Source organism: Haliaeetus albicilla, chromosome 13, assembly GCF_947461875.1.
Source record: "Haliaeetus albicilla chromosome 13, bHalAlb1.1, whole genome shotgun sequence".
Lineage (NCBI taxonomy): Eukaryota > Metazoa > Chordata > Aves > Accipitriformes > Accipitridae > Haliaeetus > Haliaeetus albicilla.
In genome coordinates, this window is record NC_091495.1 from 10,831,665 (window position 1) to 10,856,982 (window position 25,318).

Below are 25,318 nucleotides of genomic sequence, written 5' to 3' on the forward strand. Positions count from 1 at the left end.
AGAAGTCTGGATTTCATTGTTCTGTGAATATTAGAATTAATTTTTTCATTACTCTATGCAAACACAAATACATATAAGTTTTAGTATGATCTGTTTCAGGATCAAACGTATAATGAAATACATAATGTTTCCTGGTTCTTACTGCGTACATAATTTGTTTTGTGAGACATATATAGGCTGAGTCTTCAGTGTAGATGTTTCACTAGCAGAAACCTATTGCTACAATTAAAGAAAAATTCTTTAGCAAAATATCTTGTGTCTGTCATGTACTCTGTTCTACAGACTTAAATATGTAATTTAAGACCAAAGGCAAATGTATCTAGAAAATTATGAACCTCAACTGAGCTTGCTTTTAGGGTGCAGGGTAGAATGAGCATTGCACTGGGGATCAGGTGTAGGGGTGATGGTCATTTACAACAGAAGAGCTGCTTCTCAGCATACCCAGCTGAACTCTGCCAGCAGGCACTGCTCAGCAGTGCTCAGTAGTGCTCTTTTAGAGAATCACCAGCTGGTGAAGAAAGTGGTTCTTTCCCTGTTTCACCTGAGTAGGTAACTTTGCAAGAGTGGAAATTTAAGTTCAGGGGACTGGAGAAAATCTCAAGGTAGAGGACTCACCTGTAGAGTATTTTAGACTTAGGAAACTTGCAAGGATAAAATGTCAGTCACAGAAGTACTGTTTTAACCTGTACTAAGGCTCATTTATTTGCCTCTAATATTTTATTTTTCTGCTGTATCTGAGACATATATGTATATAAATCTTTTACAAAGATAGACCCCGTGTTGTAACTTTCTTTTCCCATTAAAAAATGGATTCTATACTTGCCAATGGGATAAAATTCTCATTTTGATCTCTAGATACAAATATATCCATAAGCCAGGATAAAACATTATCTGTCCTGATCATACAGCCAGTGTCATTCTGGGATAACACCTGCATTTGAAAACTTCTTTGTATTATTTTTGCTTTACTAATCAAGCCTGTTTAGAAAGTTAGCAGGCACCTTGACTTACGGTGAAGGTCTGTCTCTGGCAGAAGTACTGATTTAAATCTTTTGCCTGCTCTGGTATGTCAGCAGAGCTTTCTGTGATGATGCTGGAAACAAGACTAGGGAACTGATCTTGCTTTAAAAAAAAAACAACAACCCACATAAAAACCAAACAACCAAAACAAACAAACAAACCTGCCAAATGTGGCAAAAACCCAAATGTGGCAAAAAAATTCTGCTCTGAGTCAGTTCTCCAATTAAGGTTAAGCTTTGGCTGCACAAAAAGCTAAGAAAATGAAGGGTGGAAAGAAAATTAAAGAGGGGAGAAAACTGTGATGGAAGGGAGGAACTGATTTCTTTCATGCTGGTACTATTGCTGAGAAAATGTATATGGGACTGTTCAGGCAAGGTGAAACAAATTGTGTGAAGTAGTGCAGTGTTCACCTGGGAACAGAAACTTGTTACCTGTGTTTAATACGAACTTAAGAGGACAACTTAGATTTTTTTTTTTTTTTAATTCTTGAGGTCAAGCACAGTAGAAAACTATATAATAACTATTATTTGTGTATAACAAAAGGCAGCGAATACCTTTTAGTTATGAGGCTTTTTCAGGTTTTATCAAAAGACAGTTAACTCTGCATGACTAAGGGCCAAACCAGCATCTCTCCTGAAAAATCCTTTGGTTCTCACTAGGGTGCCAAGGAGAGGTTTTTCACAGCAACAGGCAGGGGCTGCAAAAGGCTCGGGGCTCAGCTGGAGCACCTGTGCAGTCATCTTAATTTTGAAAATGTATATACTGTTAAATGACAGAGCTCCCTCCCCCCAAATACATTTAATTTGGAAATTTCCAAGCAGCTTATCTGCTAACAATCTTTTAATATTCTATTTATTTATTTAATATTGTTGCTTGGGCTGCTCATATAATCAGATAAAGGTCATTAAACCACATTTATGATTAAATAGGATAAAACTATTTATTCTCTTTACTCAGCCTATTAATGTTATAGCTTATGCTGACTAGATGTCGATATTTCAAATGAAGTTACTACATTTTTCAAATATCATAATTATATGAAAAAGCTATATTATCTCATTGTGAGGATTACTTTCCACTATCTTATCTGCCATAATGTCTGCACATATTGGCCTTCAGATTTCCTCGTGTTGCTAACTGCAGACATTTCTCTAAGTCTCCCATCTGGTATCTGCATTAACCTCCACATAGTTTTATTTTGTTATTTTATTCCTTAAGTCATTGTGAAGGATTTAAGGGACTGTTTCATACATTAGTCAGGCTTTGTGTTTTCAGGCTGGCTTGCAAACCGAAGTATCAAGTGTTTTCTCCTTTAACTGCAGCCAAATTGTTTGTGCTATGAGACTGTCACAGTGTAAAGCAACTGCCTCATGATACTGGGGGGCATTAGCGAAGAGTATTCTTTCAAAGATATATTAAGCAAAACAGTAGCTGACTTGAGCACTTATCTCAAAGCTATAGACTCTTGCAAGCTTTGTTTCGGGAGAAACAGACCTTAAGCTGTGTATTTTCTATGCCAAACTGGGAGACCACCCTAAGGCACAATGCATCTTGCATCTCCTTTTGTTTTAAAAGCTCTATGGTATTTGAGGGTTTTCAAAAACAAAGTTGCTGTAGTTAGGGCTGTTACTCTTTTGCTAACCTTTCTTCTCCTTTTAATTGCCTATGATCTTGTCCTCAGAAAGGTTTAATTAGAAGCTCATAATGGCCACAGCCAGTTTGATGGGTTTTGTGTAAATGCAGACTGCAAAGGGAAAGTTGAGTGCCTCAGACTGTCCCTATCGTTGCAGATAGCTGGCCGGTTAACTTCAATTTCTAGGGTGCCTGACGGAGATCTGAACCCATCCATGTGTGGTAGAGCCCTAGAAGAGAAGTGATGACATGACCAGCCTACCTGCAAATGACACCCTCCTAGTGCGGCTGCTGAGACCAAGTCTTCTTATGACACACTGGTGACCACACAGCAGCAGAGTAGGTCTGGCTCCAGCAGCAAATTAAAAACATGGCAGAAAACCCCCACGTTTTACCCAGAAAATATTTTGTGATAGTCTATTTGAAAGGTTCCCAAGTAGTCACAAAGCTGAATAAATTAGATTTTTAAAATAATTTATTCACCCTTTAAAAATTTCTAATAACTTAATTTACAGTTCTTCATAAGAATTAGTGGTTTAGTTCACCTCCAGATTGTCTGCTTTCTTGACTTTTTCCCTATAAAAATTGGAGAGTTTTCCCTTCATTGCTGACTTCTGTCTTCACCCTCATTCTTCCAGGTTTTTCTGAGCTTCCTGTTCTCTCAACAGCTGGCCTCAATTTCATCATCCAAAACTTCATTTCTCTAGGCAATCAGGCAAATGAATTGTCTTCATCCATGTTTAAAACAAATTCATTCTAAATTAGTCTGTGCCCCTTCAGCGTTAATTTTCCATGACTATTATAGTCATTGAGCTTTATAGCATGAACACAAGCAAATATTAAGTTTGAAGGCTTAAATGTTTTTCAGTGAATTTTAAATTGTGGGCTACATCTTCAGCTGTGATTTAAGTCAGTAGGAGTCTTCAAAGCCAAGGGATATGGTTTACATGATGTGGTGAGAACAGTTAGCATAATGTTGTCTTCGTGCTAGTTGAAGAGCTGGCCTGTAACTAGCCAAAATAAGTTGTTTCAAATTATGAATATTAACAACTTTTAAAACAAGTTACTTAAATTCCTCAACTATGGAACCAAAAATGTTGACTGTAGCTAAGAATCACTTCAGTGTAGTCCAAAGTTGACGTAAATCAGCTGCTTGCTATTTTGATCTGGGATGGTTGGCTGAAAACTATTTAATATTTATTACAGTAGTAAACATTTAAATACGAAATGCACAGAAGAATTTTGCAGTTGATTCACAGAACCTGGAAATCTCACACAGCCATAAGGTTTTAGAATATTTCTTATACCTAAGTAAGATATACCTCTGACATATGACTATTCATATGAGGAAATCAAGATACAAATCTTGGAGAGTCAGTCAGGACTAGAAGCAGTGGCTTTGCTCCTCCTCCGAACTATTCTCCAAAGGAACCTAATTTAGGTGGACTAAATTACCCCTCAGAAAAGCGTCTCTATCTGCAGTCAGTACAAAAGGCATATAAACCTATTCATCATGTATTTAAATCTTATAACCTTATTCTACCTGCAACTGTTTAGTTGAAGCTTATTCCACAGTTCTTAACAGTCTCCCCTCATGATTTGGGGTACTGGTAAATATTATCAAGTTGCTTAATATTTGAAGCATGGCTCAAGTGGAAAAGGAATGTATGAGAGTATTACTTCAGTCTTATGTATGTATTTTTAGAATTTAATACTAGATGATGGAAATATTTCATTCCTTGTCTGCTGGTTCAACTTGATGTAGTTTGATTTGGTGACAACAAAGTTATTGTGTGGTGCTTGTATGAAGGTAAATTTGACTCAGTCAAGATATGTCAGGAGGGAGACAATGTAAGTAGCCAAATAAAGTAATTTCCACTGAGCAGATCTACTCATCACAGAACTCGTTCCCCTTGTTGGCTTTCTAAAGAGAGAAGTGAAAGGATGAGAAAACAGGGACTGAGTTACTTCTATAGAGATCAGCCTTCCATATCCAGGCTAAAGTATGTTGGCAACCTGTCCATGAATATTTTACTTCTATATTCATCTGCAATAGTCAAATAAGCCCTCAATACTTCCACTGGGGGGGGCAGTTTCTATAATAAAAAGCTAGTGTTCAGTCTGGCAGCTTCAAAAGGAAGGTTTTCAGCATCTTTGAAGTTCCCTATCACTGCTGTCCAGCTGTCATTGCGGACTAACATATCAAACAGGTTCCAGATGATTTCAGCAATGCTCAGTGTTTTATTTAAACTTGTAAAAATGTGTCCTACTTATCAGACTAGTAGTGTTTCGCATATGCTTTTTATAGCCAGGAGTATTTGGCTCCATGGCATCATGTGAAACAAACACCCTCAAGTCCCTGCTCCTCATGCTATTGCAGCTCTGTTTTTATGCGTTGCCGTTGGTGGTTTAGTTCAGGCTTCCCTGATGTATCAGTGGAGACCCTCAGGAGCTCTACGTGGCAGGGAAAAGTATCCCAGTTCTTGATGGTAAGAGACTGACATATTGGTCATGAATGCTGAAGACTAGCAGGCACTTTCTATGCAAAAGCCTTTACAGAATATGCTCAAAATAAAAAGACTGGGAGTTGGGGAACGGAGCAGGGGGAAGACAAGACACTGTATCTTGTCAGCTCCCTTTTTATTCTATTTGCCTACAAGGAGATTTCATCTCATTTGAGTAGGAAGGAGCACTGGCAAAGGGAAGAGGCCAAGCCTGATACTGGAAGAAGACGGGTATGACAATGCATGGGTTATGGGGAGCAAACACTTCAGCCCAGTTCAGTTTTAGTTATCTTTTCCTTAAACAGATGCCCAGGAAAGATTATGAATCAGCTTTATGGAAGCAAGCTCTACTTCAGCATTAGAGAGCAGGAATAAATTTCGATTTCTGTTTTCTCCCTCTTGTTAATTTCTGGATTATTTGAGATTTTTTTTTTCCCTGAAAGTAAAGCCTTAGAAGACTGTCCTTCATATTTTTATTGCTTTAATTGTCTCACAAATTGAGTATGATCTTTATATAGGGTAAAGTATCACAAAAGCATCTTAGAAGCAAGGAAGATGAGAACAATTCCTAAGATCCTATTTAAAATATCTTAAGAGGAACAATGTCTCCTATAAGTCAGCACATGGTAGGTGGAAAGAATCCTACATTTTGACCAGGAAAAAAGCTGGAACTTTTGTCAGCAGCTGACTGTGGGCTTTGTCATCTGGCCAGTTCTGCTGTCAGAGGCTGAGTCACACTAATCTGTGTATCTGTCAAAAGAAAGAATACATCTCCCAGACTGCGCGCACAGTTTTATTTTGACACTGAACATTTCAGTTCAGCAGTTGAAATGAGAAAACAAAACAGAGAAACAAGACTTAAGCTGGGTAACCTGAGCTGTCTTGTTTTGAGTCACACTGGAGGCCCTGAGTCACTACCCTGGGCTACCTCTAAACACCTTGAAGGCTTGAGCCAGCTTCAGGGTTTCCCAGGTTCCGCTTCTGTTGTACAACTGCTCTGAGTTCGACCGTATCTTCCTGGATCATGACTTCCAAATTAAAATTTCTTTAGAGCTGCTACAGATGCTCATATCAATTTTATGTCCCCCAGCCCTTCTGAGTAAGTTTTCTTGCAGATTTCAGTCAGGTTATTCATATGAGGCCAAAAGATGGGACACACTTCTGTAATACTGAATTGTGAAGGACAAAACTGCTTCAGTCTCAAATTTCATTTTTTGGATATCCAGGCAAACAATGCCTTATTGTATAAAATAAACCGAGAAGGATGAATCCTAAATATGAATTTTCTTTTAATATGCTAAATTAGAATGGATTGGCAGGATATCTCCTTCAACCTGTGCAGGCTAAGGACACATTTCATGATGGAGAAATGTGATTTCAAAGTGCACTTGGCATAACTACAAATGGGATGGCCTTTGTCTGTCCCATAGAGAGCAAATACCATTCAAAGTGCAATCTAATGCTCTGCTCATGATGATAGTGAGGTCCCAGGTTTGCTGGGCCTTGGAGAAACTACAGTAGTTACCAATACGTTCACCAATATGACTAAATATCAACCTTTTTTTAGTTCTGAAACATTGTCGTCCTTTGCATTCACTAAAAAGAGAGGAAAAAAATAACTTAAAGTTGCTTTATACTTTCATTTTTAGGTAAAACCAAGTTGGGAGTTGTACATAGAACCTAACTGGTACAAGAGGATTAAAAGCCAGCAATAAATTTTGATGGCTTTGGAAACTTTAAAAGCATTTTCCTTAAGTAGACAGGGATTTTGGTTGCAGAATAATCACGGGAACTTATGTCTGTTCTGAAATCACTTAGGCTTCTCCTTTTTGTTTAAAGAGAAAAATTTCCCAGCAGAAATGAAGTGGTATAGGTGATCCACTCTCTGCCCACAAATATTGAACTGTCAAAGGTAAAAGAACCACCAACTTCGCTTTTCATCTGAACCCTGATGCCATTACTAGCTCTCCTGAAAAGTTAATAAGCCTCAACAGAAGATCAAAGCTCAGTCCTCACAGGATTGGCTGGCAGGATCAGAGCCACCACTGGGACAGATCTTTGTGAACAAGTTTATAAGCTGAAACGTGTCTGAAAGTTTACAGAATATCAAATTTTATTCTTTGAAGAGTCTATTATCTCTAAGTAACTGAAACTAGGAAGGAATATCACAAGTCACTTGTCATTCATAACAGTTTTATTTCTAGGGTGGACTACTGAAGTTGGTAGCTTTTGCTTTCTTCTAAATACAGTGCCTTATGCATTGAACTTTCAAATGCTTGTTAATTTTTCCAGCCGTAGGAACACTAGATTGCTATGGAGATAACTGGATAAATTCCAAAATTAAGAATAATTTCAAAACTGAAAATCATTTCAATTGATGAAAACTTCTGGAGTAGACAACAGAAGTGTCAAAAGGCTTGATGTACAGTGAAATGCTTAGAATAAAAACCGTGAAGTATACATCAGTCATATTTATATGACTGAGTTAATTTTTAGTAAGTTTTGAAAAAGTTTAATGTGCATGTTTCTGGGTTTTTTGGTAGACAACTATTTCTTGAATAATTAGTAAAGATTAACTGAAAAATAATTGCATTCTTCTGGAAATTAGTTTCAACAAAAGTAGCGTGTATTCGAAGGACTTCTGGAATCTATTTTAGTGACTAGGAAGTAAATTGCATCTTTTAAATATGCAAATGAGATGATTCATTAATAGTCATCTTAGCCCTGAAAACTGTAATATGAGGCCACTTTCTCATTTATACTCAGTTATCCTCATGTTATGCTGATATGCTGGTATCCTTAGTGTTACTTGGTAAAATTTATATAATAAATTAACATCAAGTGTGTAGACGATGACGGTAATTACTTCTCTCTATCCCAAACATCCAAATGCTGGAAGGTATAAATATAGATGTTTGTGCAATTTTTTTTTTTTTTTTTTTTTTTTGTCAAGGTGTCCTTGAATGAGAGGATTTAAACCTCAACACTGTTGCTTGGGTCCAAGCCAAGTCATGTGTCCTCATTGGTCTTGAGGCTTTTCCTGTGAATGCAGCTGTCACTCGCCTTTGCAGCGTATCCTAATGGGATGAGACTTCTCTGTCCAGTCCCTGTCTAAGACTATGGATGTGTAGCTGAGGCTATAGGAACCCCTAGCTATTTAGCACCTCTCACTTGAGCTTGATGGTTTTTCATTGCTCTGAGACCAACTCTGCAAGAAAAATCTCTTAATTATGAGATTTATAAAATATGTATTAAGCAAATGAGCTTGATTAAAAATATATACATACATCATATTTAATATAAATTATGTGCAAAGGGATCATTGCCTGCTATTTAAACCTTCTCTATATGCACAGGCTGCATTGTTTTAGTAATATTGATAAAGCTAAAGGAGTGCATTCCCCAGTCTTCAGCTATATCAGTATAAGCATATTGATGCACATACAGTTTATTTCTCTTCCCTTAGTGAAACCAGGACATTAGGATTTACCTTTCCTCAGAGATTTCAAAGAGGAGTCAATTGGACTGTGGCTGTACCAAATTGTTTGCATTTTTTGCATACTCCTGATGAAAATTGCACTGACATTTGTGCATATTCATTAGGATGGTCATGAAAATGCAATGATGATCACGTAAAATAGTTCTGCCTCAGAAAACAAATGGAACACATTTTCCTACATTTTTGTCTATTTAGCAATGTCCTATTTCTTACACACACACTCTGTCCCTCTTCCTCTGTTCTCTGATGTATATGTTAAGATCCCAGGCGTCATGTGCTATGCCTTGTCAAGGAGATAAGTGCAATTACAGGTGGGCTGAGTACAGCCAAGGAGAATGTATTGTGACTCAGTTCTGCCTCCTTTTTCATCAGTGGTATAACTAATGTAGATAGCCCTCTTTGACTTAGCTAGTAGTTTTTGAGTTCTCTGAGCCTTCTTCCCCTCTACAGCTCCTGGGAAGGAGAAAGACACTAGGAAGCATAATGTCCTCGAAAGTCATACCTCAGTCTACGTAACTGGTTCAAAAACTGCCACTAGTCCTGGCCTTGGAAGGAGATTTTAAGGATCAAATAAATACACAGCTTGGGTTATGTTTCCTCAAAGCAGACTGAGACCATCTAAAAGCTTGCTGAGTTTAGAACGGGTGATCCTGTTCTTGCCAATACCCTCGTACCCAATTTTGGCACTCACTTGACTCCTTGGTGAGTGGATTCAATCTGCTAAATCCTCTGGGCGGAGTGGGACTGCCCATTTGGGCAGCAGTCAGCTGTTAGATTGGTTCTGCTGCATCCTCTGTCAGTACCCTTTCCCCCTGATTGTCCTGACATACTTCCTATGCCATGTCCTTATCTCCCACTTCACTTACCATGCCTTCTAGATTTGCATTTATTGAACTAGAATGCGGCTAAATAAACCTTTGCTGAAAGAGCTACTCCACTGGGAGTTTTGTGGAGAAAAACAAAAGGACTGTTTCCTCTACAGTCACTTCTCTTACTGTGGGAGGCTCCTCTGCTCCCTGTGCTGTCGCCCAGCACTTTGAAGGACTTTCTAGTCTTTCTCCTTTAGAGCATCTTCACCAGTAGAGATGCAAATCCATGATTCCTTGCTGCGACTATTAGGTTGTATTTTCATGTTATTGATTCTATTTCTACTTTAGCTGATCATATAGGAAAGATTTCTAAAGATGCAGGGTCCTACTATCAATTTTCCTTTGCCATGGGATATTAATTATTGACTGCCCTCTAGCATTTCACAGGACCAGTCTGTTGGAGCATTTGGCCATCATATGATACTTCCATTTTTTGGCTTTTAACAGTAGATCTTTTTGTTAGTAGCTGAGACTAGATTTACTGCTAAGTTAAGCACTTTCTTGAACTTCGGAAAAAGGGTTGGTTTTGACATTTGACAGTTAAGCTCAGAAATTTTACTGCACTTGGTAATTCTTTGGTATTTTGTTCTTTCCTGCACATCTCATAGTGCTTTGCTAAGTGAGTATCAATCTTCTCGATTTGTAGATAAGGAAACTAAGACACAGACATGCACAGTTACTCATTTCTGAGCTCTGATTAGAATTTGGATTTTGACTGTTTTGTTTCCTCTTCAGACAGCCTTCCTTAATCTAGCATCTGAATTTTATTACAAGAAGGATGTCCATTTATTTTATTTAAAGTAGCCTATACTTATCCTACAATTCTAGAAAAGTACGAAATCCTACAGTGTATGCTAATGTTCATCAGAATTTACAGTATAGAATAAGGTGCACAAAATGACTTTATGCAAAAATGTGTATGCAGTTACAGCAGATATAATACTTGTTGAAGATAACTGGGAATAATGAATATCTCAAAGTTAGGATGATGAATAATGTTAATGCGTTTCACTTACAGGTGGAAGTGTAACAAGCTTAACTCGGTGGCTCTAGGGAGACTGCTGCCTCTTTGAATGCAACGCACTTTTTAAATGATTCTTGAAGAAAAGTGGCGCCAGGAGCAGAGGAATCACTCCTTTAAAGAAAAGCATGTGGCTTCTACAGGCACTGTGTGCATTTGAAAGATGGCACATAATATACCAGGGGAACTTTGGAGCGGAATAGTACTGATGGTAAAGTTCTTGCTCCATATCAGTCTGAAGTGAAGAGAGGACCTGAAGCCAACTGTATTATGCTCCCAAGGCAGCTGTGTCCTTTCAGGGCTGAGGGAGTAAATTGGTCCTGGTAGCTGGAAATGATTTGAAGAGAACTGTTTCTTGAGAAGGCAATACTGCACTGTGCTGGCACAGGTGAGCTGTAAAGGGGTGGGAGGAAGGGAAGAAAACAGGCTCACACCCAACTTGGTTTCTTCTTAGCTCCTCATGGAGGGGAGCAGATGGGGAGACAGCAGCAGCTCCTCCCCTATGTCTTGCTCTTGCTGCTCATCAGGGATCTTGCTGGTGCAGCAGGAAGGGTTTAATTGCTCCTCCTGGCATGGGGAGACCTTGAACGTGTCCTATACAGGGAAGAAGGGCAGTGTGACTCTGCTCTGGAGATCATGAAGGTCCTACCTCACCATTACTCGGTCTGCTACCCCAGCAGCTAGGCAAAGCACAGCAATAACAATTTTGTGGCTCTGGAGTTTTTCCTTGAGGTCTCTCCCTCAGGATACAGAGAAGACAGAGAGCCTTTGAGAAGAAAAAGGATTTACCCCAAATTTTTGGAGAACTTTGGACCGAGGCGAGTTCAGGGTGGAAATTTTCAGAGGGAAGGGAAGCTGAAGAGGAGAGAGGGAAAACTAAAGGTGGGAGAATTAGTGAGGACTGTGTGCTGTGAAGGCGAGGGATATGTTGAAAAGCAGAAGAAACTGTCGGGAAACAAGGATTCTGAGGGCAAAAAATAAAGGGATGACTGACTTGATGCTGGTTGAAGAGCTGGTCTGAATAGAAAGTGATAAGATCCTTACAGGAGCAAATAAGACGACGATGTTTGGGGAAGGAGCATGCCCTTGGAATGATAAATATGAGTGAATTTACTGTAGTGATTTGCAAGAAGCAACAGGAGGGGTCATGAAATAAAAGTGAATTTAGATGCTGAAGGAGAAGTATATAAATGCAGAGGTTTTGGCAAAAGAGATGATAAAGATGAGTGAAGTGTTTTGAGAACTGTGAAATAGGAATTTTAAGGAAAAAAAAAGCAGGAGTTGAATATTTATAGGAGGAAACAATTATGCTTGTGTTTTATGGTGCAGTCCTCAATTGGATACCCAGTTCGTCTGTCTTCAGAAAATTGCCTAATTATATGAAACTTGGACAAATCCTAATGTAACCTTCCAGTTTGTCAACATGTATATGCCAAGTCAAAGTCCACCTCCTCTGCTGTTACCTGAGGACTGTGCTGAAGACACACTGACTGTAACCAAACCCAGAGAAGAGGAAGCAGCTGCAGAGCTGGAAGATCCTCCTTTGGGATGGAATGAAAAGTTGGAAGATGATGTGGAATCATGTTTTGCTGAAACAAGGCTTGGGGCAAGGAAGGTGACGTCACCCTGAATGCTCAAGGTTGAGCAGGATGCTTGTTGCTTAATGATGATAAAGCAGAAGAGGATGGAAGGGGCTGCCTGGTAAAGCAGCTATGGATTAAGCAGCTGTGAAATAGAGGATTAAAGAAGAAGGTCTAAAGGAAAATGAAGAATAGGGGCAGGGATTTGACTGAGAGTCTGGAGAAGATGTCAATAATCAGTGGATGAAAACAGATAATTGATTAATTAGGTACAGATAATGTATTGAAAGGGTTGAAGGCCAAAGGATGGATTAGAGAATGTTTTGTGGAGACTGGGCTAATAAAGGAAAAGAGAAGCTGTTACTTGGACATGTCCTGTGCTGGGAAAAGCATATGATGTGCTGGAAAGCATATGATGGATTGGGGTGGGGGGAGGTGTGGAGGAAATAACAGATGCTGTGGGGAGAGAAAAGGTCAGTTATTAGAGCCCAAGTGCTTCAGCTGTGTAGGATGGCCCTTCCTGCTTGGACAGGCCATTAGTAGAGCCTACCATGGTCATGCCAAAGAAAATCTGTGTAAAGAAGTCCTTGCAGAGGTTTCTTTTCACTGGATTTACTGTATGGAGATGTACAGTCTAGCTCAGTATTTTCAAGTGAAGGAAGCCTGTAAAACTTGTTGCCTAAAAGAGTCTTTCATTTCTGCCTTTCTAGTAACAAAGAAAGTTTTTGGTGCTAAAATAAGCGATGTGATGTACTGTACTTCTAAAGCTGTTAAAAGGCTCTTAACAGCTCTATAAAATACTTGCCACCTCCTCCTGTGCTTTCAGAAAATTTTACTCTAATATTTATTTCACTGGCTTATACAGAATTTCCTCCCCTTTAAAACGTAAGTTGTTAATTATTTCTGGGTTGTCATGATCAACTCCTCTCCTGCTATTAAAATGTACTTGCATTGTAGTTCTATTATTACTTGCAAAATATTGGAAAAAATAATTTTGCTAGACAGTTAAATTTGAAATAAATATTGACTTGGCCATGCAAATGGGTCTTTTATGTTAATTTCCTGCAAATATTCAAATGGCGTAGTTTCACCAGAAAAAGCACTCATAAAAACAAGTCTTTATAAATATTCACTGAAAGTGAATTTTGAATTGTACACTTGAGCCTAATCTTTGAAAATCATGCTGTGTGGGTTAGTCTACATAGGTCGCTTCACACAATAGCAAAAATAGTAGCATGTGACTAGTCAACACTGCACAAATACATGCTAATATTGGTATGAGGTGTTTGCAGAACATGTTACAAATGGAAGCTTTCAATACACTGCAAAATTCTTCAGTTTTTCAGAACTCTTTATGAACAGAAGACAAGGCAAAACTGATGAAAAAATTAGTTGTCAAGACTTTGCTCACCACTAATTGAAATACTATTTAAAAGCAATTGTGACGGGGCAGAACACCCACGGTGTTTTGGGGAGAGAAATGGATTACCTGAAATTCTACCTCAATAGTTCCAGGAATTATGATTCTAAGGGATTATTTTAAGTTGGAATTGCACTGCATAAGTATAAAACACACACGTGCAATTATACACTGTGCAGAGTAGTTTTGTATTATTGGAGTTTTGAGTAAGTGTATTGCTGCATTCCCTGTCTCCCTTCATCATGTTTTTTTTCTCCTACCACATTATCATTGTTACAAAGTCAAGCATGTTGAAGTTTGGAAATGGTGGTGTTAAGTTTGCCCTGTATGTAAACTTAATTAGTCCCTGTGGTTTTACCATCTCCAATAAGATGCTCCACTGAGCATGTGCAAATTGGTATTTTTGAGGGCTTATAACTTGATTATAGAAAGATGACTTCTCATATCAAATCCCTGCTTCAGACCATATAAATTTTAGACATGTGGTCTTCAAAATTTTCCAGTCAAGGCACAGACTGCTGTGTAACAAACAAGGTTTTATGGTTTCTTTTCTTTAGTAACCTGCCCCAACCTCCTGGACTGATCAGTGGGTCCGAGACTCTGCTAACCGTGGGTTAAAAAAACAGCCGATATGGAAAGCTTTTTTGGATGATGCTATCTGCCATGGATAAGGTGTCAAATCATTAGGATCAGGCTCCCAGTTATGTCACAACTTTCTGACGCAGGTCAGGTTCTCCGATGGCATCTGTATGGCTCAGAGTGCCCCAGTGGCTATTGAGTGCTTTCTTTTCTGATGAGATGAACAGTTGTAACTAAAAGCTTGAAGCACTCAAATTAGGTAATTTTCCTTGTGCCGCAGTTCTAATTCTGTTAAATGGACATAATGAATTCTTCACAAGAATTCCTTGCATAATACTAGCACACTTTCTTGCCTGGTAGGATTCCCTGTTTTCCTACATGTATATTAAAGAGCCTTCAAAACATTCCTGTGAACAGGATCCATAATATTTCCTGCAACATCATTCTCAGGTTTTTTTGTTTGTGGTACATTTTATGTACATGCCTGTTTCTGGCTGCAAAGGCCTTTGGATGCTTTCTCATCTATTTAATCTCCTGCTGGTAGTTTATTCATTTTACTTCTGACGAACAATGATGTTCTTGACAAAAACCATAGTGATCCTTGACCTGGGTAATTGTGCTGTTGGCCTGCAGTGTGGTTTTGCAAGGTTTGTACTAATATCTTGTGTATTTGGAGAAATATGTAAAGGGAAAAATCATGATCTCTGCTGGACTGGTTATCTTTGGGTATAGAGGGTGTAACATGAGTCAGAGCCGTCTTCCCAAACTGAGCACTGACTATGAAAGATGCTATGGTGTACCTGGGAGGTGGTGGGGCTGTCAAATATTTGCAGAATATAACAGAAAGTGCATTTTGTGATTAATGTGCTCTGAATTTCCTTTCAGATACCTGTTAGACCTGCAAGGATTCTTGGAGCAAGCTTTGCTGGTTGCTAGAAAGTGGTAGGAGAGAGCAAAACCTGATTTTTGTATTTCAGGAATGCCAAGAAATACAAGTCACAGTCTAGTATCTTTGGTCACTTGGTAAGCTCCCATTTTCATCAGGTGCGTGCTCCATGATTGATAGCTGTTCCTATCTTGTTTGATGTCCTGAGATGGTAGATTATGTCTGGGATTTTATTAATGCATTGTTTTCCATCTGTTCTCTTTCCATTGTGTTTTAAAAGACCTAGTTTGTTCTCAATGTGCAAACACTCTCACTGTTGTATTATTGATGGCACTGTGGTAGCCCTATGGTCTAACTGTATTTGTCTAGAAATGCTTTATGTGGTGAGGTGTTGCACCATTCCTCAGACCACTGTTTTCCCCCCATCCCTTCTGTGGTAAACAAAGTTCTTTACATTTGAATACTTTTGGGAAGGTAATTCTGACAACAGAGCTATGATGTTTAATGACTGCCAGAACAGGAAAACACTGCAAAGTGACTGGTACCACTTTAGCAGGAATTACTATTTATCTTTTATGACTTTAGGAAAAAGATCTGTATTAAAGCAGAGATGTTCTAGGAATGGTTGAGGAGCTTGTTTGATGCGGGATGAAGGGCTTGTTAAAATGCATTAAGAGTTATGACAGAGAATGATTTCTTAGCAGCTGTGTATGTTGCCAAAGAATTTTGTCACTATGTAGCTAGTGAAAGTCCAAACATGCTAAGGTGACAAGTTACTGGAGGCTATTTCAACAAAATTGTCAGGAAAGATACCAGCCAGGTTGCAGCTCATACAACTTCCATAATAAAGATAAAATTTATAGATGCTTTATATATCCTCAGGGGATGTATTAATTGGCGCTTCTCTGTCCAGAAATACATATAAACAACCTATTGTAGCTCATGCTCAGCTCACTGATGACAACTTTGCAGCTTGTTTGTGCTTGCTTTGCATAGCTGTAACAAAGAGAAATGAGGTTCATGTCAAAAACGTCTGAAGGTCCTGACAACGTTTCTTCTTTGCACTTTGCTGTGGAAAGCGTACCTATGGCACTTCGCTGCTATTGTTCGTGCTCTTCCGCTGGTCCTCTGACTTCTAACTCCCACCCTAGTTTCAGTGTATAGAAGACATTAATTCCCCGTTCTCTGCCCCGTGAAAGCGTGACCCTAAAACTCGAAAAAATCGGACCCGGAGACGACTAACTCCTCGCTTCTGAAACTTTACAAGGCAGACCCTGACAAACACGCCCTGCAGAAGGCCTCAGCTCCCCCAGAAAGGCGGCCTGACCCCGCCGACATGGAACCGCGGAGGGCTGCCCCACAGAACCGCGGCCCGAGGAGAGCCGGGGCCTGGCCGCCGCAGGCCGCCCGCTCCTCCTCAGGCGCCGGCCGCCCAGGGCTGCGTTCAGTACTTCATGCCGCGAAATGGCTCCCCGCGGGCCGCCCTTCTCGCCCCGGGGGAGCGGTGGGTGCACGTCAGACTAAGCCGCGGTGGGGGAAGGAAGGAGCCGTGCGCCCCGGACCGCCGCCTGCGGCCGCTGCCGCTTTAAAACGCGGCGGGGGCCGGCGGGGCCGCGGCGGGCCCGGGCCGCGGGGGCGGGGAGGAGGCCGCGGCGTTGCCGGGCGACGGCGGGCGGCGTTGCCGCGGGGAGCCGCCGGGCACCGCGCCGCTCTCCTCGCTCCTTGCCCAGGCGGAGTAAATAACGGTAAATCAACTTACTTATCGGCTGCCATCGCGCGGTTCGCCGCCTGCCCCTATCCAGCCTGCCGGTGAGCCCCAGCGCAGGCGTTCGCCATTAGAAAGGCACACACGGGACAGCTGGGGAACCTGCGTTTAATCGGCTTTGCCGAGCGCTGAAAGGAGAAGCTTCAGGTGGGCAGCAGGGTAAGGCACGAAGCGGGCCGTCTGCTTGAGGGAACGACAGAGACGTGGCTGGGGGCTCAGGCCACCGTTCCTGCTCGCCTTCACCCGGCGCGCCTCAGGAGCGGAGGCGGAAGCCGAGGCCGGGGGTGTCCCTCAGCGTACCCTGAAATAGCGCGGTGGGGATGGCGCCGAGCAGCTCCCAGGTAGCGGTGTAAAGCTGAGGTAAGCACCGGGGGATTGTAAATGTGAGATTCAACCAACTGGCTGGAAACCCTCAGGAAAGGTGTTCGGTCGCTGAAGTTGCGTGCCCCGGTTTGCTACCTTATTCTGTAGTCATTACCTTAACACGCAAAGCTGAGCGTCAGCCTCGTGTGCCGTGACAGATCTGCCGTAGACAGATCTGCTCAGCTGTGAGCGTGTGCGGGCTCGAGTCGGCCTAGTCCTGTTGCCCTTGCTTAGAGAGATGTCTTGGCCGTAGCCAGCAAAGGTGTGCAGCTGGGCCTGCTGGCTGAAATTTGGAAGAAGAATTCAAACCCTTAAAATCCGTAAGTGGGGCATCACTTGTCTTGGTGCCAAAGGGCACGTTCCTGCCACAGACTGTGTCTGTTTTCTGTTGTTTGCAGATGCTGGCTGTCACCCACGTGTGTTTCGCTGGCCAGAAAACATAGATGTCCCCTGTGACTGAGCCCTTGCATGAGTGTTTTGAAGATGAAATGCTACCTAAACTCTTAAAGCGTACCACCTGAGGACATTGTTACCGACATGGACATCATTATTTATTTACAGATGCTTTAATCAGGAGGAGCTTTTTTGTAAACATGAATCGCTGGGCTCTTTCCTTGAGGTGTCGTTTCTTGTTTCATGCTATTGAAACATTAATCTTAACTTATTATGACTCCTTTGTGTTGGTCAGCTCCCAGGGACATTTCCCTAGGCTTGAAAATGTGGGAGCTTTCAAGAATGTGTCAATCGTGCCAACTCAAGCCACTTGTGGGCTGCCAGACCGAAGTACTTTTTGTCATAGCTCAGTAGCTGTTGAAAGTATTATGTCCTGCACCCAGAGGTTTTGTGTTCAGGAATGTCCATACAGGTCGTCACCTTCTTCCTACAAACTGCTTCTTTCAGAAGGCCTCGGTACCTGTATCACAGAGGACAAAAGGGACTTGCATCCAGGGTCGTTCAGCAACGCTTCCAGTTTTATTTTTCATAATCACAAGGATTGCTTTTCTACTCCCCGTTCTCCAAGGCTTGCAGCTTCATTTACGTTAACTGTATGGTTGAAACCTGAGCAAGAAGGTGTAATGTAAGTAGTATTGAAGGTGTTTACTTTCCTGGTGCTCTTAAAAAAATTGATCATTGTAGTCACAGTCATTATTAGCAAGCTATTTAAAATTTTAAAAAGGTACAGTGAGAAACTGTGACGTTTTAAAGCTGTATTTAGGTTGGGGTCTTTGCAAATGTCAAGACAAGTGGGTTCAGTTTCAGTGGCATTGACTCGGATGACAGTCCAACTGCTTTCAGTGGGAACTGTTCATACATAATGTGTGTGTCTCTTCTTAAAAATCTAAATTTGTATTTCTAATTCACATTCCTTCTTCTAAAAGCTGCTAGCGAAACATGTTGTCAGGGGTTTGTGCTGTTGCTGCTTTCTTGATGGGGGGAAAAAAATTATCTAAAATTTTAGGAATCCCCCAACACAAGTTTACACCTTAAAAACAAACAAGGAAGCCTCCCAGATCTTCCAAAATGATTATTTCAGAGCTATAGAAGAGTGGTCATCGTTTTTCTGGAAGATCTGGAGAAAGTTGACTGAACGGGAGATCGTGTTGCTGCTTTAACAAAAGATTCCACTATTCAAACTGCTAGTGAAGTTTCAGTAGGTGTTCACAAAATAGATGTGGCTAAGCATGCTCCCTCTCTTATTTGCTTACATGTCACATTTTTAGCAAATATTGGTGGTATAAGGGGCCCTTCAGCTTGACTGGGCCTCACTGTAATGAAAAACTTGCTTTTTGAAAAATGCATCGCAAATCCTGCAAAAAAAGTTCCCTTCATCTATCACAAAATGCAAAGCCTCCTACTCTTTCTTACCGTGGTCGTGCAGGTCTTCTTTAAAGTGAAGCACACAAAAAGTATAGTACGTTCCTTCAGAGTATGTCACAAATGTTTTTGTACTTGTGCTCACAACTTATTCTTAGAACGAAACTGATGATCTGCTCTGTTGTAGCGTTCTTGATGCTTATTTTGCATGCTGCTGTGAAATAGTAAGTTGTCTAGGGGTATGAAAATCGTCAGAAACAATAGAAATGACTAAAATTATAATCATATATGTACAATTATAGTCTGCTTTATGCAAGGTTAATTACCTTTAAAAAAAAATATCAACCTAGCTATAGAAGTTGTGGTTATGGAGGGGAAGTAAATGAGATCTGCAGAGCAAAAGTGACTTCAGTTTGAGCATAAGTTAAATCAACTCAGCTGCAGGTATGTGTAAAGGTGTCTCTGGAGCTTTGGCCTAGTGTCTTTTATAGACAGCATTTTCTATATAATGTTTGAATATTGAATGCCAGAGTCCATTCCTGGGGTTGTCCTGTGCCATGGGTTCATGTCCACACACGTGTGGGCATATCAGAGTCTTGTTCAGCAGACCATATGCCTACCTTGAAGCAGAAATGTCCCACTAATTTCCAAGCAAGCTGTTGCAGTGATGTGTTGAGTGAGATCTGTGAAACTCTTTTGTCAATGGGATAGGCTTTTGCTTGCATGGAGCCTAAAACAATGAAATGTATGTCCTTAATCATTTGAAACTAACTGCTGTGCAGAAACCAGACTCTACCAATGTCTGATTATCCATGGACTAGTGTAAAACATTAGCTTCCAATTGCTATTGTGGTAATAACGACACAATGTACATATTCCTGTTCAGTGGGTTTTATAGATCACTTTAAAATCTAAATGCTTTTATTCAATTTTTGTAATGGATCACTTCATTATTCTGCCTTGTGAGATTGTCACTTCTACGTGTTGAGTAGAAGCAATAGTAGAGCCCAGTCCTGAGAATCGAAGTTGGACAACAGTTATTCTGGTGGTCAGGATGATATGCTACTGTACAGATTCTTTTTTTTCACTGTTCACAGAAAGAAGCATGTTAATTTTTCTTTCTTCATGAAGGGATTACAAAGCTTCAGTTGTGGTGAAAGAGTAATTGCACATGAATAGCCACTGAAGCTCAACTCAGAAGGCCTCCTACAAAAGAGAAATACTTCCAACAGCAAACTAAGATGTTTTTCCTTTTATTGTATTGGTTTAGTGAGTCCTTCAGGTTGGCAGAAGGAGTTTGACTTACCAGATGTCCTACATTTTGCAGTCCCTGATGGGGAATTGTCCCTGTTAGATGTCATTTGCGAGACCTTTTAAACCCCATTATCACAGCAGAGGGACTTCACGGAACGGGGACTCATTCTAACAAAGTCTTTGCGCTGCCACCAAAACACTAGGAAGATGAACCAGAACCAGCTGCTCATTTTACCAGTAGAATAATTGAAAGTTTAACAAGATATTTTGTTTACTGGCAAAGTGTTCTTGCATCAAGTACAGCACACCCATAGTTCTTGGACATGCCATACTAAAGTGTTTCTTCATGCTGAATGTTACATGGTTTGGCTGCTAGAGAGTGCTTAGGCAAGAAGCTGAGTGTTGCTGTATAGTATTCCATTGCATCCTTGTAAAGACTGTGACACTTCTGTTAGACGTGTGCCTGTGTAAGAGAATAGCAGGATTTTTCTGCTAGAAGTTACAGTGCTGGCTGAAGTGAGAGATACTGATGTGAGGATCCAAAGTCTGAAGGCCCTTTAAAGATTGCTCCCCCAGAATGTCACAAATATATGTGGATAATCAAAGACGCCAAGAATTTCCTTCATCAATTTCATATACCAAGTTTTCTTACGTGAATCTGGGAAAGAATACACTTTCAGACAAAGAAAGAGGAAAGTCTGGTCATGTTACAGATTTATTTGAAGCCCTAATGTTCTTCTAAGATGTATAGTATAGATATTTGTAGGTATGCTTTTAAGTCACTCCATATTAGAAATCTTGAAGAAAAGCAAGAGACTAGTGAGAAAACACTGACATTTGTACTGCAGTCTTTAAATTTACTTTCCCTTTAGGCAGTAAGTGCAGTAAGTGAGCAGAGCTCTTGTCCCTGAATTTTATTCTTTCCCCATGCTTCCCCTCTTACTGCATGTACTCATCTGTTAATATAAATGCTTTCAGTAAGCCTGTGTTAAGCCTGTAAGTAAGCCTTAGCACAATATAGGAAATTGTATATGATGATAATGCTTCGCAATGGCATAGGATAAGAATATGAGTAGAATCTTAGCATATGTAAGTAATCATTACAGGCAGTTTATATCAATTTAGCGTGAACTGGGCTAACTGGAAGTTAGATGACCAGAAGACATTGGTGATGGGAGAGAAATGGGCTGGGGCCTTTTACCTCGAAAAGGGTCATGGGGAATGGCCTGATTGTGAAGTGAGCAGTAGATGTATTTTTTTAATTTTATTTACCTAAAGGACTAAAATAATGTCCTATTAGTTTATATCCATTCAGATGCTTTACGTTAGGAATTAGACTGAAAGGGGGATTTGCCTTAAGATACCATACGTCTGGTTTTGAACCTGTGCAGATGTTCCCCTTTGCAAGTGCTCCAGTTAATGTGTGGGGATCGCCAGTGCAGCTGTGTTAGATTCTCTAGAATATTTTTCTCTTTGCAAGCTGACCAAGCAGATTTGAGTTGTTTGCTTTTTCTCCCTCCAACCCCACCGTAGAGAATTAAGTAGTCAGGAATTGACTCTGTGGGACTGCAGGTTACCAGAAGTTGGAAACTTCACAAAGCACAGTGGTTTCTCTCTGTAATCATGGCTGGAACGGAAAATTGTGCTCAGAGTCAGAAGTAATGCTTATGCCTATTTCACCTGTGTTAGCACTAGTTTGGGGGTTCCCCCCCTGCCTCGTTTTCTGCCTCTTGATTTTTCTCTTTCAGTAATGAGTCACAAGTCGCATTTGTTCTTTCCAGTTTTCAAAGTGATGTACATCAAGGTCGCTTCCATTCTTAAAGTCATGACACCTTTGGGGATAAAAACAATGTGGGGATGTTTGTTTTAGATAACTAAAATAAACAAAAAACTGGATTATCCAATTATTGTTTATCCAGGAACTGGGTAAATCCAGTTCCTAAATATTTTGCTACTTAGCTGAGCCTTCCCTCACATTTATTATCTAGCAAAACTAGCATGTTTACAAGCAAACAAAATATTGAAAAGACCAGTTGACAATATATTAAGAAATGTGTTTTTAGTAAGGTTTGGAAAACAGAAGTCTGCATGTTGCAAGTTGTTTTATTGACAACATTCCAGCAGGCTAAAATTGTAACAGTTAAGATGAATTAATTTTTCTCTTTGATTTAAAGGTGAATTAGTGAATAATGGCAGTATCAAAGAACAGCCTTTTTGATACTTTTCTTTTTATAAATGCATAGTAGGTGAAAACACTTATTGGTAGATAAGTGGTTTGTTGTTTGGTTTTGTTTTTTTGTTTTGTTTTGTTTTTTGGTTTTTTTTTTCCCTCCGAAATATGTCTAAGTAAATCCTGGTCTCATACAAATTTTATATGCTTTTCTCTTGTGACTTAGTGCACTAATTTAGTCTGGTGTAACTGTTAAAATATTTGACTTTTCATGGGTCAGTAAATTGAGGACTGGATTTCTCAAGCAGCTGAAATGTGAATGCAGAACTTTGTAATTTTTTGTTGTACTGATGATTACTTTAGTGAAATACATAGCTGTTTCACAAGCATATATAGCCTATGCTTTCTCAGGACTCTTGACATCATGGTGATCGGATTGGCAAAAATATTTCAGCAGCTAGATATGCAACATGGGTTGCTATTGTTGGTACTCTTTTACCTGATATGTCTGTGTTGCATTTGATATTGATGTGAAATCTTTGTGGGGAAAAAAAAACCCAAAGAAGTTGCTGGATAGCCTTCTTGTCTTGCTCTGGTTCTCTTAGGTTAAACAGAGGCTGTGTCGAAGGGAGAGCGTAGGGGAAGCTGGTGGTGTTGCTACCTTACCTGGACAGATTTGGTAGAAAGATGGAAGACTTATTTCCAGAACATGTAATTTGTACTGCTTTTTGTGGTTATATTACATTTTGCCTTCTTAGACTAAGAAAAATGTAAGTGCCTCCACAGGTTGTACTATGTTGCATAGCTTTGTACAAAAATTGCAGCAGAGACCTGTGCATTGCTAGCCAGCCACCGTGGTTTCTGTCATGGACCCTGAAGAGAGATGGCAAAGTGGACCCCTCTTGCATCTCCAAGTGAACTGAGGTTGCATGCACTAAATTAAAAAACCCCAACCAAACAAAAACAAACCTCACAGATTAAGACAGAAAATATCTTTGTTAAAGTTTTTACACTTAGTATATCCTGTGACTTTCACTGTCACTGAGCATCTTCTCAAAAGCTGTATTTTTAACGTTTATTTTAATACATTCTGGTTAGCATCACTTTACAGGATAGCACCTTGGCAAGAATGTGTATATGTGTGTGCCTGTGACCTTATGTTGTTTTTCTTGGTTATTTCCAAAGGTGTGTGATAGAAAAGGCTATTGATGGGCAGACTGTGTTCAAACTCACAATCTCTGAGAAAGAGACCATGTTTTATTATCGCACGGTAAATGGTTTGCAGCCACCAATAAAAGTAATGACACTGGGGAGAATTCTTGTGAAGAAATGGATTCATCTTAGTGTGCAGGTGAGTAAAATAAAAACCATTTAATATTTGTTGAAATACAACATTTGTGTGAGAGTAGTATAACTGTATAAATATAAAAGGGTAAATTGGGGGATGTAAATGATAACTCTTGAGTCTTCTAGGTAAGGATCTTAATTTGGGAGCTCATTTTGAGGCGATTGCTCATTTAGCACTGCAAAGAAATGCTGTGCCTGTTCTTCTGAACAAACAAGACTGAAAATTCTCACCCTTAAGAACATGACTATTTGGGGTGAAGAAAAGCTACTTATTTCTAACATTACCAATAAGACTTGAGTCTCTGAGATTATTTCCTAAAAAAGAGGATGTCATCCTCGTCTATACATGCTAATGTACTTATCTTACACAAAGGTGTGTCGCGTTTAATTTAAAAAACTTACAGTGCACATAAGTAAACATGTATGAATTTGTGCTGCATCAATCAAGCTAGTAAGTCACAGAGCTATTACCTCTTATTTTAAAAATATGATTCAGAACTGTTAAAACACAATCCTTGTGTTGTAAGTCTTGTGTTGACATAACATTTTAATAAGTGTACAAATATCCACTGAGGATAAAGCAAAATTGAGTTTGTTAAAATTTAAACTGTATGTACAAAAATCAGTAAGCAAACACAGAAGTTAAAATTCAGTTATTTGCATGTCTTGTAATTCCCAACAGACGCTTTAGTGAATTCTATTTGTAAGCCAAGTTCAACTAATAATTATAAAACACAATTATGAGGTATTGAAATGTTTATATTCTCCTTCCTTCATTTCCTTTATCTGTTCTATTAAATTTAATTTGCTTTACAGCACAATCAAGAATTGTTTTGCTGCTTTCTTGAAACTTGCTAAAAGGTATTGACTGTTATTTGGATTTTTAGTGCTGATCTTGTCACTTCTAAGAAGTATCTAAGCTGACGTCTTGATTTTTTTGCAGTTTTCTTTTTTCCGGGATAACAGCATGGTAGTGCGAATAAGAGTTTGGCTGTTGGATTAAAAGAGTGACCTTAAGGTAGAACTAATGAACTTTACACTTCAAACACTCCAAGGGTGCTATATTACTGCTGTTGCTGTCAGCTGCATTTTGTACTAGCCTCAGAAACTGCTAAAGCTTGGGATAGCAAAGTGAAGAGTGAAAGGGCTGGATTTAAATACACACATGTATCTTAAATTGTATTACAAAGAAACCTTAAGCATTCTGTAGAATTTGGTCCTTTGGGGCGAGTTGTTCAATGCATAGCAGGAGTAAAGAAGTGTAGCTTCTAGACCCTTAAAGGGCCTGCAGGCTTAATACCTTTTCCAAATTTCTGAGCTCAGGGTGGAACCTTACATTCTGTGGTTTGTGGTATTGTAGGATTCGACTTCCCATTACAGATGATAGTGGCTGCAGCATGATCCATTTAGCACTAGGTCTGGCTATGAAACTTTAGGCACAGGTGTTTTGTTTGTTTGTTTTGGGGTTTTTTTGCTTTTAGCAGCTGTCCAAAAGCATTTTTTTTCTATAAATGGAGAAATAAATGGAAAATGAGAATGAGAGAGACCATACAAAAATATGCAAAAGTAATATTTCTATGGAAGTATCTGTGTC

General features: G+C 39.8%; 1 protein-coding gene across 5 annotated transcripts in view; it reads left to right on the forward strand.

Annotated features, from left to right (window-relative positions):
• The first annotated feature begins 16,651 nt into the window (after window positions 1–16,651).
• Window positions 16,652–25,318, forward strand: part of USH2A (usherin) — a 394,137-nt gene continuing 385,470 nt past the window's right edge. For 3 of the 5 annotated variants that reach the window (XM_069800132.1, XM_069800129.1, XM_069800133.1), the window contains exons 1-3: window positions 17,020–17,135; window positions 17,537–18,216; window positions 23,563–23,728. In XM_069800132.1, coding sequence (XP_069656233.1) covers window positions 17,732–18,216; window positions 23,563–23,728 — 651 coding nt within the window. In that variant the 5' untranslated portion in view covers window positions 17,020–17,135; window positions 17,537–17,731. Of the gene's footprint in view, window positions 16,756–16,817; window positions 16,935–17,019; window positions 17,136–17,536; window positions 18,217–23,562; window positions 23,729–25,318 lie in introns of those variants that run through there. The other 2 variants (XM_069800131.1, XM_069800130.1) reach the window with 2 other exon arrangements.